This window comes from Caloenas nicobarica, chromosome 1 (genome assembly GCF_036013445.1).
Source record: "Caloenas nicobarica isolate bCalNic1 chromosome 1, bCalNic1.hap1, whole genome shotgun sequence".
Lineage (NCBI taxonomy): Eukaryota > Metazoa > Chordata > Aves > Columbiformes > Columbidae > Caloenas > Caloenas nicobarica.
The window spans coordinates 77,326,155-77,343,484 of NC_088245.1; the positions used below are offsets into that span (position 1 = coordinate 77,326,155).

The window sequence follows — 17,330 nt, forward strand, 5'->3', positions numbered from 1 at the left end:
GCCCCAGGCCAGCCGCCTCACCTCCCCCGCGGCGGTTGGAGCGCCCAACGGAAGGCGCTGACGCAGCAGAGCCGCTCGTCTCCACGGCAACCGGGAGGCGGGGGGAGCGTCGCCCCCTCTCGCCACGCCGGCGACCGCAGGCCGCGCCCCGCCGCGGGCGTGCGCGCTGCGTGGCCGCCTCCCGGGCGGGGCGGAGCGGAGCGGAGCGTCCCGCGGCGGCGTGGGGCGTCCCGGCGGTGCGAGCGGCCGGTAGCGGCGGCAGCTCCCGTTCGCAGCCCTCCCGCCTCGCCCCCCACCTGCCGCCCGGCGCCATGTGCGAGCCCAGCAAGCAGGACATCGCCGCCATCTTCAAGCGGCTCCGCTCCGTCCCCACCAACAAGGTAAGGGCGCCGGGCCGGGCCGGGGGGAGGCGGCGGCTGCGCCCCGCCGTTGTGACACGTCGCACTGCCGGCGCGGCAGCGAGGGGGAGTGCCCGCGGCCCGGCACGCCCCGCCGATCGGCCCGGCCCGGCTGCTCGCTGCCGGGGGCCCTGTGAGAGGAGGGAAGGGCCGGGCGGCTCCCCGGCCGCGGCCGCTCCGCAGGCGGGGGCAGGTGTGCCGGCCTGTGGGGCGATCCGCAGGCGGGGTCCGCCGGGCGGTCGGCGTTCAGCCTTTCAGTGGGGAAGCGCCGCTCCTCTCGGGTACCTGGCGTCTGAGGATTGCTGGAAGGAGGGTCAGCTCAGCTCAGCTCAAAACAAAAAGCAAGTTCCCAAACAGCGACAACCTAGAGTGTTGAAAGTGCTTTATTTTTTCCTTTTTTTTTTTCTCTTTTTTTTTTTCTTTAAAGAAGCGTTGCGGTGCAGCTGCTTCTGTGGCGATAAAAGTTCGATCTTTGCTTACCACGTTGGGACTTGTCCAGTGGTGACTTTAGTTTCTCAGTGTTGTAAAGCCCTGTTGGTTTTTTTTTTTAGTATTCATTAGCTATGAAGATGTGTGGTGGCTAGGTGTGAACTGGGAGAGGCACCTCAGGCTGCGAGGTGACATGACAGAAGTGTTGGGTGGCGGAACTGCCTTCAGCAGATACGTGCTTCTGTGCTGCTTTTTAGTGCCACCCGCTCCATTGTGTTGGCATTATGATATAGACTGAGAACATTGTCTGAAAAATACACTAGGAAACTTTGAGTTAGTGTCACAAAGAAACACCTTGGTTTTGTTTTCCGGGATATGAATCTGGAGGTCTGTCTTTGGTCCAGAACTGACTTCCACATCTGGAATATTGTGTCCAGTTCTGGGCCCCTCAGTTCCAGAAGGACAGGGAACTGCTGGAGAGAGTCCAGCGCAGGGCCACAAAGATGATGAAGGGAGTGGAGCATCTCCCTTATGAGGAAAGGCTGAGGGAGCTGGGTGTCTTTAGCTTGGAGAAGAGGAGACTGAGGGGTGACCTCATCAATGTTTATAAATATATAAAGGGTGAGTGTCACGAGGATGGAGCCAGGCTCTTCTCGGTGACAACAAATGATAGGACAAGGAGCAATGGGTGCAAACTGGAACATAGGAGGTTCCACTTAAATATGAGAAGAAACTTCTTCACGGTGAGGGTGATGGAACACTGGAACAGGCTGCCCAGGGGGGTTGTGGATTCTCCTTCTCTGGAGACATTCAAAACCCGCCTGGACGCCTTCCTGTGTAACCTCACCTAGGTGTTCCTGCCCTGGCAGGGGGATTGGACTAGATGATCTTTTGAGGTCCCTTCCAATCCCTAATATTCTGTGATTCTGTGATTCCACACTTTTCCCCATACAGTCTTAATGATTTGTATTCAATGGACTTATGTCTGGTTTCTCAGAAAGCGTACCTCAAAGGTGAACACTCGTCAACTAGCTTCTAATGCAAACATTACTAAAACTTGCCTTTGCATAGGGGTAAAAAGTTCATCAAGAAAAGGTCCTAGTCTCAACAGGGAGAGTCAGAAGTTTTTTTTACAGGCTCCTGAAATACACTGGCACTGTGTCTAGGAAATTGAGTAGTTCTTTAATGCTGTTGAGATGCTTTGTCTCTACTGGGATCACGAGAGAATCAGAATGTACTGCCCATGGCTGGTGAGGACAGAAAACCCAAGGATGGAGTGCCTCGAACAGTTCTGAATTTGTCGTTATTGTACTAGCCTTAGTAAGGTGGTTGCGGTGCCTCTGGTTGCTCAGGCATGTCTGTCTCTCCTTGCAGTCATGTCAGGTGCTACACAGAAATTCAGTGCTAATGTTGGCAAAGAAATATTGGCACAGTGTGTGCTGCCATTCAGACTAGGTCAGTTTGAAAAAAGTAGCTCAGGTGCAGAAAAGTCACATTAACACTGCAATGACACCCGGTCTTGTTGACCTGTAAAGACGGAGAGGCAGGAGAGTGGGAAACATCAACAGCTTAGATCTCCCAACTCTCCAATGCCTGTGTATCTGACCGGTCTTCTTAAGTAAAAGTCGTTGCTGCCATCAGTTTGTCCTCTCGTGTTTGATTCCATCTTGTTTTGTTTCCTTTCTCTTGTGTTCTTCATATGTGTTCTGCCCCTTCTTTGTAGGGTGTTTCTGCTTGGAAACAAAGACATGGGAAAGTGCAAGTATGGGAAGAGTTCTCTGTTACAAGCTTAGTAATATGCTGTAACTGTGTTTATGCATGGTTTGGGAAGAACTGGTGTCTCTTCTGTGCAGCATCTGGGCTTGCTGAGTGCCTACTATAAGCAGGCATGTACATTTACATTACTGCTCTGCAGTAGTTCTGAGTGCACATGAGCTTAGTAAAATAATGCTCGTTTAAATAAATGTGCAGTTTAATTTGTGGATTATAGTGTGTTTAAACTGATATTTGAATAATTGTCTTGAAATTTACTTATCTACAATTTGATCTTAGTTTCCTTTACTTTGTTTAGCATGAGAAATGGCTTTTTGTGAGTTCTTCATGTGTGTCTTTGGGTATTACATAATATAGAGCTGCCCAATGACGCTTAACAGACATGTTACAATTATTAAATAGGATGTGTTTTGTACATATAATAATGTTGATAGTCCTTAAGCTACCTGGTGTTGTTAACTTGTGTGTTTGTAAAGCTCACCTTTAAAAGTAAAGACTTGTACCCTGAGGCTGTGCTGGATAGTCATTTTTTAACCTGGCATATATATTCCTCTGACACTGTTAGTTTTTGATTCTCTTCTCTCTGTTTTTTTCTTTTCTTTTGTTGATTATGTTATCCATGTCTCTGCTTGGAGACCTAGATCAAAGATCTGAACCACCTGAAAACTAAGTATGTGTGTTGTGGTGGTGGTTTATCAGCTGTTCAGTTCCCTCCCTCATATTGGCATTACTGGTGATGTGGCTGTGACATGAGTTGGACCTACCTTTGCTCTGAGTCAAAGCTGGCTTCGAGTAGGATCAACAAATGGGATTGTTATTGCTGATACAAGAGAACGAAAGCATATCTGGTTGTGGTGGCTGGTCTCTAAGGGAGTAGCTGCTTGGATTTAGATCACTGACCAAGTGTGAAACTGGCCTCCTGGGTTTCAGCTGGTTTAGTGTTGGTGCAGCTGTAGCAACCTTGCCGCGGTAGGAATGGCAAGAGCAAGGAGACGCGGAGCTGCCCTGTGGCGGTGGCCCCGTTACACGGGAGGTTGAAAGTGTCTGTAACCGTGACCTTGGGGTTAGGTCAGCTTGCTGAACCTGCCCACCTCTTCTGTAGTGCCACAACTAACACTTCCATATTCAATAACAATATTTATTATGTATGTATTTATTAACATAAGTTTCTTGTGCAACGTGGGTGTTGTATGCTTTACTGACTCCTTGCTGTGGATTATACCCAAATCTTTGTGTTTGTTCTGGTACAAACAGGGCTTCTGCTCTTTTTTTTTTTGAAAGTGACTGTTACTGAAGTGAGGCTGTCCTGAAATGCTTTAACACAAAATAAGCAAAAATAATGCAAATGCATTTTAAAAGCAATAGCTTAAGCATATCCTTCACTTAGATTTTTTATAATTTTTTAGATATTTTAGCAGAATTAATGCAAATATTAATGAAACATGCTTCTATTTCTGTTGCATAACATGATAGAAATGGCGGTTCTTACACTACTTTCACAAGAAAATTAGATGTTCCTACTTGCATCACAGTCCTGAAAGCTACAGTTTTAATGCAGATGAATAGTTTTTACAAGTGTCTGGTAAATAGCTGATAGAGAATCCTGCAAGAGTGGAGTTATTGAGCTGTACTGGTTTGTGGCAGCTAGCTTTCAAGGTGATGCAACTGCCTTTTAAGATGTTGACATTAAGAAGTGCTTATAATTGTACCAGGGAGGAGAATCTTTAGGGATGTTTATAACTGAATCTTTTCAAACATGGGATTTTTATTTTAACCACACACTGATAGTTGAGATTCTTGTTTCCCATTTGTACTCCAGAGAATTTGCACAAGACTTACGTGCGTAAGTCTGCTTTGCTCTCCTGCATTAGAAGCAAGACCAGGGCTGTCCTATTAGCTTTGGTTTCAATCAGAATCTTCTCCTGTTTTGTTGTCCTCATCCTTCTTTTGGCCTTGTAAGGAAAAAAACCCTGAAAATAGCCAATTTAAAATGAAGATGAGGCTCATGTTGTTTTCTTAAGGAGCGATTTCAAAGACTGGATAGAATTGGGAAAAAGATAATCAGTGCTGACCACTAAGGCTATGTGTTTTCTTAGAATATGGCATCCATGAAGAGTGACTAATTTCCCTAACTCCCTGTATATAGTTCTTCCATCTGTGCTTGTTTCAGGGACTTTCTCTAACCCCCTCCTTTTGTTGCTCATCCTCTGTAGCTTTGCTCTTATTTCTTCTTCCTGCTATATGCCAGTGAATGACCCCATTTCCACATACAGTAGTGGGATGCATAAATGACAACATTAATAAATGTTAAGTGTCTGTTGACAGAGAAAAAGAGGATTTGCGCATGCAGAAACAGTGACCTCCATGCTTTCTGTTTGTGTTACTGCTCATTAGCCTAATTGAAGCTCAGACTTAAAATGTTCATGTTTTGGAAGAGCTAATGCTGTATCTGCTGGTGAACTTTGCTTGTGCCTGATAAATTCGGACTGTACAAGCTAAAACAGACACACACTAAAACAAGGAGTTTAGCTCCTGGGAGTGTATTTTAAATTAATTTGGGTGAATGATAGGAGACCTGACTTGAGTGTGAACTCAGGTCTTGTTTGACTGGGTATGTACAAAAAGTAGAAACAAAATTCTCTACTTAGTTGTATGAATGGAGTTTCGAGCAAGGAGACTTCTTAACTTTTCACTTTTCCAGCCTGATGAGGAGATGCTGGAAGCATTGTGCCCTGTGCGTAGGGTATACCATATGTCCCCAGCTGATAGGGAAGAAACTTGTTTTTATTCTTTCTGCGTATAGCTAGAACTTCACTCGCTATCTGAGGCTGCATTTTATTTCTAGGAGCATGTTGAAGGATAACATTTCAGATTGCAACTCCATCTATTTGTGTGTAAAAGCTTGTTTCTCCGTGGAATTATTTCTCAGCAGATGCCTCTGACTGTACCTATAGATGGGTGCTTTTACTGTAAAAGTACTTCTTCGAAGCCTTTATAAATACCACTGAAAAAGCATTGATCAGATAATGAAGTGCTTTCATACAGGAATAGACATGTGCACATGGCATTAACTAAGAAGAGGTGTTCCTTGCATTTGAAAATTGATTTGTATCAGATAAATTTTTTGTTCTTGCTTTCCTGGACTAAAGAAGTACAAAATTTAGAATAACTGAGACAGGACTTGGAAGTTGTGATCTGCAGACCTGCAGAGTATATGAGATGTAGACACAGATACCTCATGTATTTTTGGCTGAATGTTAGGAGTCTAATGTGGTAGCAGAGGATAAGGAGTTCTTGGGTTTGTCTATGCAGTAATTATAGGCGTATTTGTTTTTTAACCCATGTTATGGACAATTAAAAGGTTGATACAGCAATACATGTGTGCTACATCATACAATAGTCATGTCTGGCAGATAGTGCTAGGCTGGGCAATACACAGCATGGAGGCTTTATTCACACAGCTGCCTTTCGGAGGTTTACTCTCAGGGTCAAGCATTCTATATAGGAAAGTAGATAAAGGTGTCATTACTAGTGCTGATAACTGCAGTCACATGTACGTTCTGAGGAAAGAGTAGACTCTGGTACGTCATGAAGAGAGCCTGCCCTTGGGAAAATATTTCTTGAATGCTTTCATGTTTCAGTAGTGCTCCAAGTTCTGCATTAAATATGGGTTTGAACTAGACTGGTGTGGGTTCTCTGTCCTATGGCTTCTCAGCCTGTGGTCCATTTGTACACAGGTTATAGACAGAAACTGAGAAGGCACGTAGTCCTGTCTAGTTAGGGCAAAGACAAACAAGCGTGGGCAGATTGTGTAGCTCCTCTTCGTATTTATAAAATTAGGATAATGTGAAGTTATCGGGTCAACAGATGCACTAGGGATGAGTTAATTAAGTTTGATTGCTGCAAGGATGTTAGCATGACCTATAACACAACTAGAAGACGCGGCTGTGCTCAAGTCCTCTTATCGACTTTTATTTTCTTTAAGGTATGTTTTGACTGTGGAGCGAAGAACCCTAGCTGGGCAAGCATAACATATGGAGTTTTTCTCTGTATTGATTGTTCAGGGACCCATCGATCTCTTGGTGTTCATTTGAGTTTCATTAGGTAAGTAGTTTGTATGTTTTTATAGTAAAAACTGCATCTTTTAATGTTTTGTTTGTTTGTCCAGATACCTGCTTAGAGAGGAAAACCCATTCTTCTCTCAACTACTGATTCAGACCTTTTTAATGCTCATATTGGCTTTGATGTGTCTGATAGCTGCTTGAGAACTAGGTAAATAGGCAGGGTTCAGTAGAATTTGTTCCACGCACCTGTTCCCATCACCTGCTTCTTGTGTTACTGGTGCACATTTGTTGGCAGGTTTGTTTCTACATAGAAGATGATGAAAATGAAGAACAGAGTAAGCATGCTGAAGTGTTTTATCACTTTTCCAAATCAAGACTGAGGCAAATATTACTTTATTATCTTCAACAGTGTTACAGTGTTTTTCTCATAAAGATAATCTGACCCCCAGCAAGCCAGTTTGGAGAGCTAAATAGCATTTTGCCAGCTTTGCTTCCCAACGTAGTTCTTTGTGGTGTCACTCAAGGGTTAGTACTGGAGTAGTGTAAAGGGCTACCTACTCCTTTTGGCAGCTGTTTAACTCAAATCAGTTGGTGCAGTAGATCTGCACCCTGAGCTTGTCACATTTAGGTGAGTATCCCCACTGATGGTCTCTGGGCCTTTTTGGCCTGATAAATAGTTACATGTTTGAAAAGTAAGGTTCTGCTTGAAGCAAGTGAGAGCAATGCATGCACGAATGGATTGCAGATAAAAGCAACTGTTTTTCATCAACTAAAATTTTTCTTCAGCTGCCTCTTCACTGTATACAAGAGTATTACAAGAGGCCTCTCAAGAATCCATTCCTAATGATCACAGTATTAATTCACCTCATACTCATTGAGCTTCAAAATTTTGTCGTGGTATGACATCTGAATGGTCACTGTGTCCATCACATGATTGTCATTTGCTGTTGATGGAGTTCAAATGCTATTCCTGGAAATGTGTCAAATTGGTGCTTTTTAAAAGGGAAAACCTGTCAGCCAGAGGATGTGTTTTTTTTCAAGTTTTTACAGTTTGAAAAACTGTGACGGTTCTACATGGCCTTATTAATTTGCTTTGCACATTGTGTATTGTTGCAGATTTTTTTCTGTAGGTGCATGTTTTTCACTTTACAAAAAGATAGTGGGAGAGAAACATTTTACGAAACAAAAAAGGGTAGAGAGATTTTAAATGGCTTTGGAGATAACTTTAAAAATGTTTTCTTCTGTTTAGATCGACAGAACTGGATTCCAATTGGTCTTGGTTTCAGCTGAGATGCATGCAAGTTGGAGGAAATGCAAGTGCTGTATGTACTCCTGAGTATTTGCTTTACACATTGAAGCTTGGTAGGCTTGGAAGCTGTTGTCTGTCCTTCTTGGCTCACATCTTGGGGATATTTTTATTTTTCCATTCCGTTTCTCTTTTTATTTTTCTCTTGTTTTTAAGAATTCCTTTGAATGCTGATTTCATCCTCCATACTTCTTGCAACTTTTCCATCTTGGTATTATCTGCAAATGTTTTATTTTTTTTCTTACAAGTCATTAACAAAAATCACTGAAAGGGCCAGATCAGGTTCCTTGTCAATAAATGTCTAATTTCACAGGAAGACATTGCCAGGTGCTGAAAGATGGCTTTCCAACAGCTTGTAAACCTAGTTAATGGGCATCTTCCTGTGACTGTGTTTCCTTACATGGTTTATGACAATATCCTGCCAAATATCATGTCACTGTCCAAAGTGACACTGAAGTCAAGATCTGACTTCCAGCTCAGGTACAACTGAAGTCAAGACATGCTACACTGTCAGAGAGGAAATAGCAGTGTTTTGGTTGGGGCCAATTCAAATTGGCTGTTACTTTCAACTTGATTTTTTTATGTACTTAAAAATAAGTTTCTTACACAATGTTTTTGTAAATTGAAGTTATGTTGACTGCTGTATAGTTGTCAATCTCCTTTTTAAAATAGGATGATTTCTTTTGTCAGCTTTTTCAGAGTCTTGCCTGTTGTCCCATGTTTTTTCAAAGATTGACCACCAGTAACAGAGATTGCTTCCCTAAGTTGACCCACCCAGTGTGGAAACATGCAACTTCCCTAAGCAATTTCTACTTCTAATTCCTTGAATGCTTACCCCTTATCTTTCTTCATTTGTGCTTTGTCCTTAATGTTGTTTCTTTAAGAAACTTCAGCCAAACTTTCTTTCTATAGCCGCTTTCTTCACAATTTTCTTAACAATCTGTTTCCTTAAGTCTAACACGTAATATTCTGATGTTTTTTCCTTTTTAAAAAACTATTTCCATACAAAAATTATGAGTTCAGTATCATTATTATTTATCTTCTGCTTCTACATTTTCCAATCAAACATTTTTCTTTGAATTTAGCATTCAGCAGGTCCCTGTCTCTGGCTTGCAGATCTGAGCAGGTGCATGGTGTCTTCTCCTTCTTTTTCTTCGGCCTGTCCTTTCTAAGTTACACCTTTCTGTATTAATACTACTGTTATAGGAATTTACTCATTGAATATCTGTTATGCCACTTGGTACATAAAAATAACAATTTTGATTCATCACAATAGGGAGATTTTGCCTGAAAAATATTTTCTTTTTAACCAAAGGTTTAAAAACTTTTGTTAAACTATATAAAACTTTGCTATACAAAGGGTTTAAGGAAGATGGAAAGAAGAGATGTCAAAGTTTGAAAAGTACTTCAGTTAATCTTAGAAAGCATATTACCAGAAGAATAACAGTAAACCTTTATAATTTAATTTCATGAGTTTTTGTCTTTCTGCTTGGATGTCACTTTTTCCTATCATACATTGTACTAAGAGGTGTAATATACCCACAGGCAGCCCTCAAATACCTGAAAATCACAATGGCCCATTTTGGATTACCTAAGAAGATACCTGAAACTTTAAAGAGCATTTTAGTAAACTGTCTGAAGATTTTTAAAAGTAAAATGAACACTTTCTTCTAATTGCATTAAAAAATCATTCCCTTTTTATTCCAATTAAATGCCACATCCTGTTTTTGCTAACTACTGTTTAGAAGCACTGTCAGATTAATATTAATCATTTGTGTTCTATAATTACTTGATGATTCTGAATCTTGGATAACAGCTGTCCTGAGCTTCGTAGCTGTGTATCAGATTGCTAGAAAATCTGAACTGTTCTTATTTCCTTTTGCTTTCAGAATAAATCGCAATGACGACTGGAATTAGGGTTTACAAAAAAAAAGCTCTGAATATCAGGTTCATGGGTGTATATATTTAAATGCAAAAATGCATCTTTTTGGCATCCGTGATGTTTACGACTGTTTCTGCTGTAATCACAGAAATTGACTTTCGTTATCTATCTCCTGCATCGTTGTTGCTTAATTTTTATACGAAGCCTGGTACTTACATACTGGATTTATGCTTTGCAATTGCAGCATATGAGGTCATAACCTTAGATTATCCAGACGTGCTGATCCTATCAGAAACTTGTGTATTATGTTTTAGGGAATACTCTGACGTGTTCCTCCATGCAAGAATGTATGGTATGATTTGCTAGTCAATTCTAGGTAATGAGAAAACAATTGGGTTTTTTTTTCTGTCTTTTGAACAACTTGTGGAATTTTGATGTAAATGTATTGATTTGCTTTTGGTTGAAGATCTAAATCAGAAGAAAATTTTTCTTTTACATATTTATATTTTTATATAAATACCCAAGAATATAAATATATACAGGTACATCATATATATGAATACACCATTTTTATACAGTTATTTTGACGCTATTGAAGATACATTTTTCTCTCTCGCATGCTAGAGATGAAGCCAAGCATTGCCTTTTAGAATATCAGGAATGTCATCTGAAGCACAGGTACTGGCAATCAGTTATGCCTCTTCCTTTCTACACTTAGCTTCAGAACTAGGATTCGTTGTATATGATGGCAAGCTTGCATTTGTACATGCTTTTAAAACTTCCCACTAATGTATTTGGTTTTTTTGTGGTTTTATTTATACATAAAGAGGTTGCCAGAATGGAGTTTTCTTTTTGTTTGGAGATCTATGTAGTCTTCGTAATTTAAAATATTAGATTTAGGTAGAGGAGCAGAGTATTTTGCTGCATTGCAATATATGTTTATGTTTATTGTGATTAGTTTTTGCAATATATGTTTATGTTTAATGTAATTAGTTTTTAAAGCTGTTTCTCATAGCATTTTCTGTGTTCTGCTTCATAGTCTGCCTTTTTCCATCAACATGGATGCACAACAAATGATACCAATGCAAAGTACAACAGTCGGGCTGCTCAGCTTTACAAGGAGAAGATTAAATCTCTCGCAGCACAGGCAACAAGAAAGCATGGTACTGATGTGAGTAATGTGTGTCCTGTGTCTTTAAGATTTCTGAAAAACATGATCTTCTTTCTCATAGAGCAAGGGTGTCAAACTCATGTTCACCGGAGGCCACATCAGCCTCGCGGTTGCCTTCAGAGGGCCGAATGTAATTTTAGGACTGGATAAATGTAGGAGCAGTTACATGTGGCCCTCTGAAGGCAACCGCGAGGCTGATGTGGCCCCTGGTGAACATGAGTTTGACACCCCTGTCCTAGGGTAATTTTAAGTTTCTAATCAGTAATGCAAAACATTATCTGTGTTTAGGAGGTACTGATACACATTGCAGTGAGTGGGCCAGCTGGGGAGTAAACTGGAGCTTACCTTTTTTGTTTGGGAAAAAATATCGAGATAGAGCTCAACTGGGTTTTTCAGGACCATTTATGGGTTATTCAAAACAATAATTTTAACATTTGCAGTAACTTGTAGGAGTTCTAGGCAGAAACTTCAAGTATTCTTCAAAATGGAAACTTCTTTGTTTGCAGGTGTGCTCCAAAATTATATTCGTGGTATTGCACAACAAAAATGTCAGCACTTCTTGGTGAACTATATAATGTTTTTATTTTTGCTTATCTGGAACTGAGTTATTATTGAGAAGTACAGCATTTAAAAATGTAAAAGTGCTGATAGAATTAGCTACAAAATATTTGTGATTTAAGTGGAATTTGATTTAAACTGGCAAATGTGTGTATTTGCTTTTTGCACTACAAAAATAATATTTGAAAAATTAGCAAGGTATATATGTCCAGATCTTGCTGTTCTGAAACTGTTCATGCATGCTGTCAAAACATTGTTAAGTTGCTGACAGGAAGAAGTTATTAGCAAAGTATGCAGAATTAGTTTGCTGAGGTGTTAAATAAGTTTGACAACCGTTCTTTTCTGCGTATACAGAAAGCGTGTTTTGATTGTTTAATTCAGCTTGTTAAAGTCGGTGACTGATTGATTTGGAGTTGATCAGATGAGTGGGAATTAAAGGAAAAGCGTGAAAGCTTATTTGGTGGGGTTTTCTAATCTATGCATCAAATAGCATGAAATTGAATGGATTATAATAAATCTATATTATAAATGTTATAGACAATGTAGTGCACTAACTTCAGAGAATTTTTTTTTTTGACTTAACAGCTTTTGATGTAAAACATTTTCAAGTAAATATAATTTCCATTTAAGTTGATGGTAGGTTCCCCAAATGGCACTTTGAAGAACTGTCATTATCTTGCTTCAATTACAGATTCCATCCAATTGTTTGATATTAATTATGTATGTATATCTAAATTCCTGAAGTAAGTTATTCAGATAATTAGATTTAGTACCAACCATCCTCTCCCCATCTCATTTAAAAAAAATATTCTCTACCTTACTGATAGAGTTGATTGTTGAATGATGAGGTAAACTTGTTGCACATTCAGTAACCTTTTTTGACAGAAGTAATAATTTTTGGTTGTGTATCTTTTGCACATAGTAGAAAGAACCATGAGAAATTATTTGCCTGTGAGTAGCCTTGGAGAGCAGATCACAAGTTACAGTCCCATCCTGCACGATGCTCAGCATGACCTGTGGCACCACAGGCCCTCCAGCCCACCCTGAGATCAGGCATTGCTCAAAGCTCTTGGCATTTGCAAAACCCTGCTTTAACTGTAGCAAAGCTTTTGGAACGCTGAGACTAGGTGGGAAAATACCTCAGAATATCAGACCACACTGATCCAATTTTGAAAACTATTTCCAATGACTGCTAGTGTTGTTCCCCCTCCCCTCCTTTTTTTTTTTAAATTTTATTTTTGCTTTGGACAAAATAAGAATATTAGAAAGAAAGTATCTTATATGAGAATATGAAAAAACTTATTATAAAGCTCTAGTGATACTAAATATTGACAGTATTACTGCAGCAGAGCTTGTACTGAGCATTTTTTTAGGAAGGAAATGGATAATGTGAAAAAACACATCAAAGATGTATAAAATAAAATGAGTGTCATATATTAAAGCTCGAATAAATTTGTAAGGAAAAATTATGTACCAGGAAAAAAACCAATAATTTTTTAACCTGAAAAAAGAGGTAGTTTTAAGATTGGCACATTTGAAAAAAATATATTCATGCAATTGTCCCGTAAAATTATCTCTTTTAATTCTAGCTGTGGACAGATGGATGTGGAATGCCACCTTCGTCACCTCAAACCAAAGAGGAAGACTTTTTTGCATCTCATGTTTCTTCCAAGGTATAGATTACCCATATTTGATTCTTGTCAGCTTTCTAAACACTTAGGTTAACTGTGTGCACTATGACAAAGATTAAACCCTGAAAGAAAACCTTATAAAGGGTAGGTCAGGAAGTTAACATTTATCTGCTTTACCTTCTGTGAGTCTCAAAATTCTTCCTGGATGTGAACCACTTTCTAAGGTGATAATTTAGAATGACCCAAATAGTAGCTAAATGTGGAATGAAACTCTATTTCTTTGTAGGTGTACAATTCCACTCGGATTTGTTCCTTGCTTGGGAGTGCTCTGGTTTAAATATACTATGTAATAGCTTTGGGTTTTCATCAGTAAAGCTTAACAGTTCTTAAAACAATTGCTAAGCGTAAGATATTTTTCTTCCTCCAAAATACTTACATCCTCTTTGAAAATGTTAAAGTAACTTTCTGAAGGCTACTGCTACTGTTGGTTTTCGTTTATTTGATCCTGCTTCCTTAAGGTGGTAGATACTGTGTTTATTTCACAGTTTAATTTTTCAGAGACTTTCTTGAGTCTGGTATTTGAAAAATACCAGTGAAAACAACTTCAGCAATTGTGATCTTAAACTTAGAGCAATTATGTTATTACTACACCTAGTATTCGTAAATATTGCAACAATATTAAGTGTTCTAGTATAATTGCTTTCTAGTGCAGTTGCAGTCTCTGAACCCCTAAAATACAAGTATAATCGTAAGGCATGTTTTGGAATAGAGAAGAATTCAAAGAGCTTGGGGTATATCAGATTAGCCCTTGTTGTGAAAACTTTTCACCAGTTCATATGTGTTTGTTCCTGTGTCATGATGTTGTGGTTGTGCCATGTGCATTAGCAGCAAGTAATAAAAACTTTTGCAAGTTGCTTGGATCTGCACCTGGGTAGAGAACACAGGAAAAATGACGTTGTGTACAAATACACAGGCACATCGCAAGAAGAGCCAGAGGCCACGAATGCATTGCAAAGAGCGAGTTTTGTTTTAGTTACCTCTCTACTGGGGGATCTCCGAAGTCGCACCTGAGCTCCCAGGCAGAGGTGACACAAGCGGGGACGCAGGCGCTGGTAAGTTCAGCCCTGCTGGAAGATCACTGGGCCTGCTGAGCTCGCCTGGATTTCACGGCTTCAGGCAGGCGCAGCCTCCCGCTCTTTCTCACAACAAAGCAGGAATCTCAGACATAGTGATAAGGTGCCCAGAGTTTCTCACAGGCCTATGTTATCTAACACAGAGGTTCTACTCATCAAGCACACGAGGTCAGTAAAACAGTTAGTGTGATGTATGTGCTTTTTCTACAGACAGCTGCAAGTCACTTTGAGCGTATTTACATTCAACTAACCTCCTCGCCAAATCTTCCACTACGTTCCCATACAGATGTGTCTTTTTAGTGACTTTCTAGTGTATATGCCATGCTTAAGGAGGAAAAAAATTGTAATTCAAATGAATTTTTTTTTCCTTTTGGTTATTCGTGACATTTCAAAATGTAACCTTTTAGTTGTATTTGTGAGGTTTCAGAAATGGTGCATTTTAAAGGGAAATTCAGCCTTTTTGCTATTTATTTATTTTATTTTAGGAACTTCTACTGAAGCCAGCATTCAAATGTCTTATAAAAATAAATTTCAACATCTTTGAAACAGCGAAAGATATTCACGTTTTATGGACTGGGAAGGTTGCTGTATTACTCAGAAATGCTCATTGCAAAGACCAAAAAAATCAGCTGTTGTGAATTCTAGTCTAGTGTCTTCGCCAGAAGATCATCCGCCCTGATAGTAGAAAAACAAATTGAGTATTTCTATTTGCAAAAGGCAACTTGGAAGAATGCTTGCAGTTGAGTGGGGAAATCATAAACTGAAGCAAGCTAAACAGAAAGAAGTTTAAGCAGCAAACTGTTGTAAATATTTTTGTGGTTGAGGACAAGAAGTAGGAACTTGATACAAACCCTCTTAAGACAATATATGTGTAAGATAAAGTAAATTTGCACAGGAAACTTTTTGGGTAGCTGCAAAGGCAGGAGGTTAGAGACTAACGGCAAGAGATTATTTGGATATGGATTTTTTGAGAGACACGGCAGGAAGTTTTGAAATTGAGGTTTTAGGGAAGAATAAGCATGAACTGGCAGTGGCACAGCACTGGTGGGAAAGATAATACTAAGCTGATATTGTTGAGACCAGGTCACAAACCTGCCTTTGGAGGAGGATGTGCCCGAGGCACATGGGAAGACTCATCAGGAAGACTGAAGAGGATTGCTCATAATCAAAAACTAAGTGTTAGAAAATTGGAAGTGCAAGAGCTTAGTGTGGGGAGAAGGCTTGGTGATCATATGTAAATAAATGATCCAGATTTCCTGTACTCTATTACTGTTACGAGTAAAGACAATTAATAGCTAACATACGATAAATAATCTAAAGCACAATTAAAATGCATATTAATTTTTGGATGGTAAACATATTGAAATTCCTGAGAGGGGAATACAGGTACTTAGGAGTGGTTTAAAGCCAGCTCACTTTTAATGAAGGTAAGCATTTCTTGTAACTTTAATTAAACTGCCCTTCTGAGAACAGGTGTTAAATGTAGAAGCTGTGATCGTAAGAAACCACTATTAACTAATCAGTGATGCTTAAGGCAGTCTTTGAGCTCAGTGCTCATATTTATTTGTTGTACACTACTTTGTGCACACTTTTGATTTTGTGATTTTTTTTCAAGGCAAAGAGTACAGAGTGGGTGTTATCAGAGCCAGAGCCAGTTTCTCTACAGCAGAAAACTTCAGAAAATACGCCAGAATGCTACAAAGGTATGACATTCTTTGTCAACAATAACCTGCATTTTTCTTGTCATCTCTTTGTTTAGGCTCTTTTTACCCTACTTTAGTAGTTAAATAACCGAATCATAATAATAGCGCAAGAACTTTGGAGAGGAAGAACTTTTTAGAAAGGTTATGTGTGGGACTGCATGGCATGTTCCTTTAATAACATTTAATAGAAATCCAAACAAAAATTTGATTCAAAAGACTTCAGATGAATCTTTGGGTGTTTGCTGCTCTTTTAGTAACTGGTAAAGGTGATTTTAGAAATAACACATTTTGCTGTATGTATCAAACAGTACCCTGAGTAGGGTAAGTTGTGTTTTGGTATTTTTAGCATTCCTAAATAGCCTTCTGTTATTCTTACCCTTGTTCATTATGTTTTAGGACCAGAACAAGGACCAAGTGTTGATGGCCTTAGTACATCACCAAAAGCTGCATTAGGTAATGAGTGAAAGCAGAAGAAAATAGCAGCCAGTATAGTGTACTTAAATATTCGTTTGTACATAGAATGTATGACTGGGAAGAGATGTGGAATAGTTACTCTTAATATCAGTGTGCATGAGTAAGTCGAAATATCAGAATTCATATTACAACTTCTGTTAAACAGTGTACTCCTTCTAAGAAATTAATTTTAGTCCGTGTTCTGATTTTATCTATCTTTTCTTAGCTGACCTGATGAATTTAAGTACTATAGGAATCACACCTAATAAAGGTGACTGTTAATGTTTTACAGCTCCTGTTAGGCTGCTTTAAGTCCTGCATTTAAAGCACACAGGTGGAATAGAGCATTGTGCTGTGATTAATGGCCAGCTATCTTGTACTAATAGGTCAGTCTTTCTATCTAGACATAGTTTTTGCTCTCTTTTTAGAAAACTGAACATAAAAATTAAGACTAGAAAAATCTTGTATTTGTAGTACAGTATCTTCGATGTCCAGAGTCTTAATTTACTTAACACTGCAGAGTGTTTTACTATAAGTAAATAAAAGTTGAGGAAAATAGAATAAAATACATCAGGAATTTATCATTTTGAAGGCCACCCTGCAGGAGCAGATTTCTGAGAATAGAGACTATTGATTTTCAGCAGCACAGGAGTAGTGGTGGCTGGGACTAACTCAGTACTTCAGGAAGGTGCAGTCTTCACTGTTTTTATATTCATTTAGATGGGGTTTAGCATTTTTTCTTTTTTTTTTTTTTTCAGAGCTGGAGACTAGTAAGAATAGTTAACTGCATACACTTCCTGGTTTTATCATTTGTATCTATTACATATGT

The 17,330-nt window shown here is 39.4% G+C and overlaps 1 protein-coding gene across 3 annotated transcripts in view; it reads left to right on the forward strand.

The window, feature by feature from the left end:
- The first annotated feature begins 209 nt into the window (after nucleotides 1–209).
- The window catches only part of ARFGAP3 (ADP ribosylation factor GTPase activating protein 3), a 36,338-nt gene continuing 19,217 nt past the window's right edge, over nucleotides 210–17,330 (forward strand). The window contains exons 1-8 of one of the 3 annotated variants that reach the window (XM_065633078.1): nucleotides 210–380; nucleotides 2,551–2,589; nucleotides 6,586–6,704; nucleotides 7,914–7,986; nucleotides 10,892–11,023; nucleotides 13,171–13,254; nucleotides 15,961–16,048; nucleotides 16,445–16,501. In XM_065633078.1, coding sequence (XP_065489150.1) covers nucleotides 312–380; nucleotides 2,551–2,589; nucleotides 6,586–6,704; nucleotides 7,914–7,986; nucleotides 10,892–11,023; nucleotides 13,171–13,254; nucleotides 15,961–16,048; nucleotides 16,445–16,501 — 661 coding nt within the window. In that variant the 5' untranslated portion in view covers nucleotides 210–311. The remainder of the gene's footprint in view (nucleotides 381–2,550; nucleotides 2,590–6,585; nucleotides 6,705–7,913; nucleotides 7,987–10,891; nucleotides 11,024–13,170; nucleotides 13,255–15,960; nucleotides 16,049–16,444; nucleotides 16,502–17,330) is intronic. The other 2 variants (XM_065633085.1, XM_065633084.1) reach the window with 2 other exon arrangements.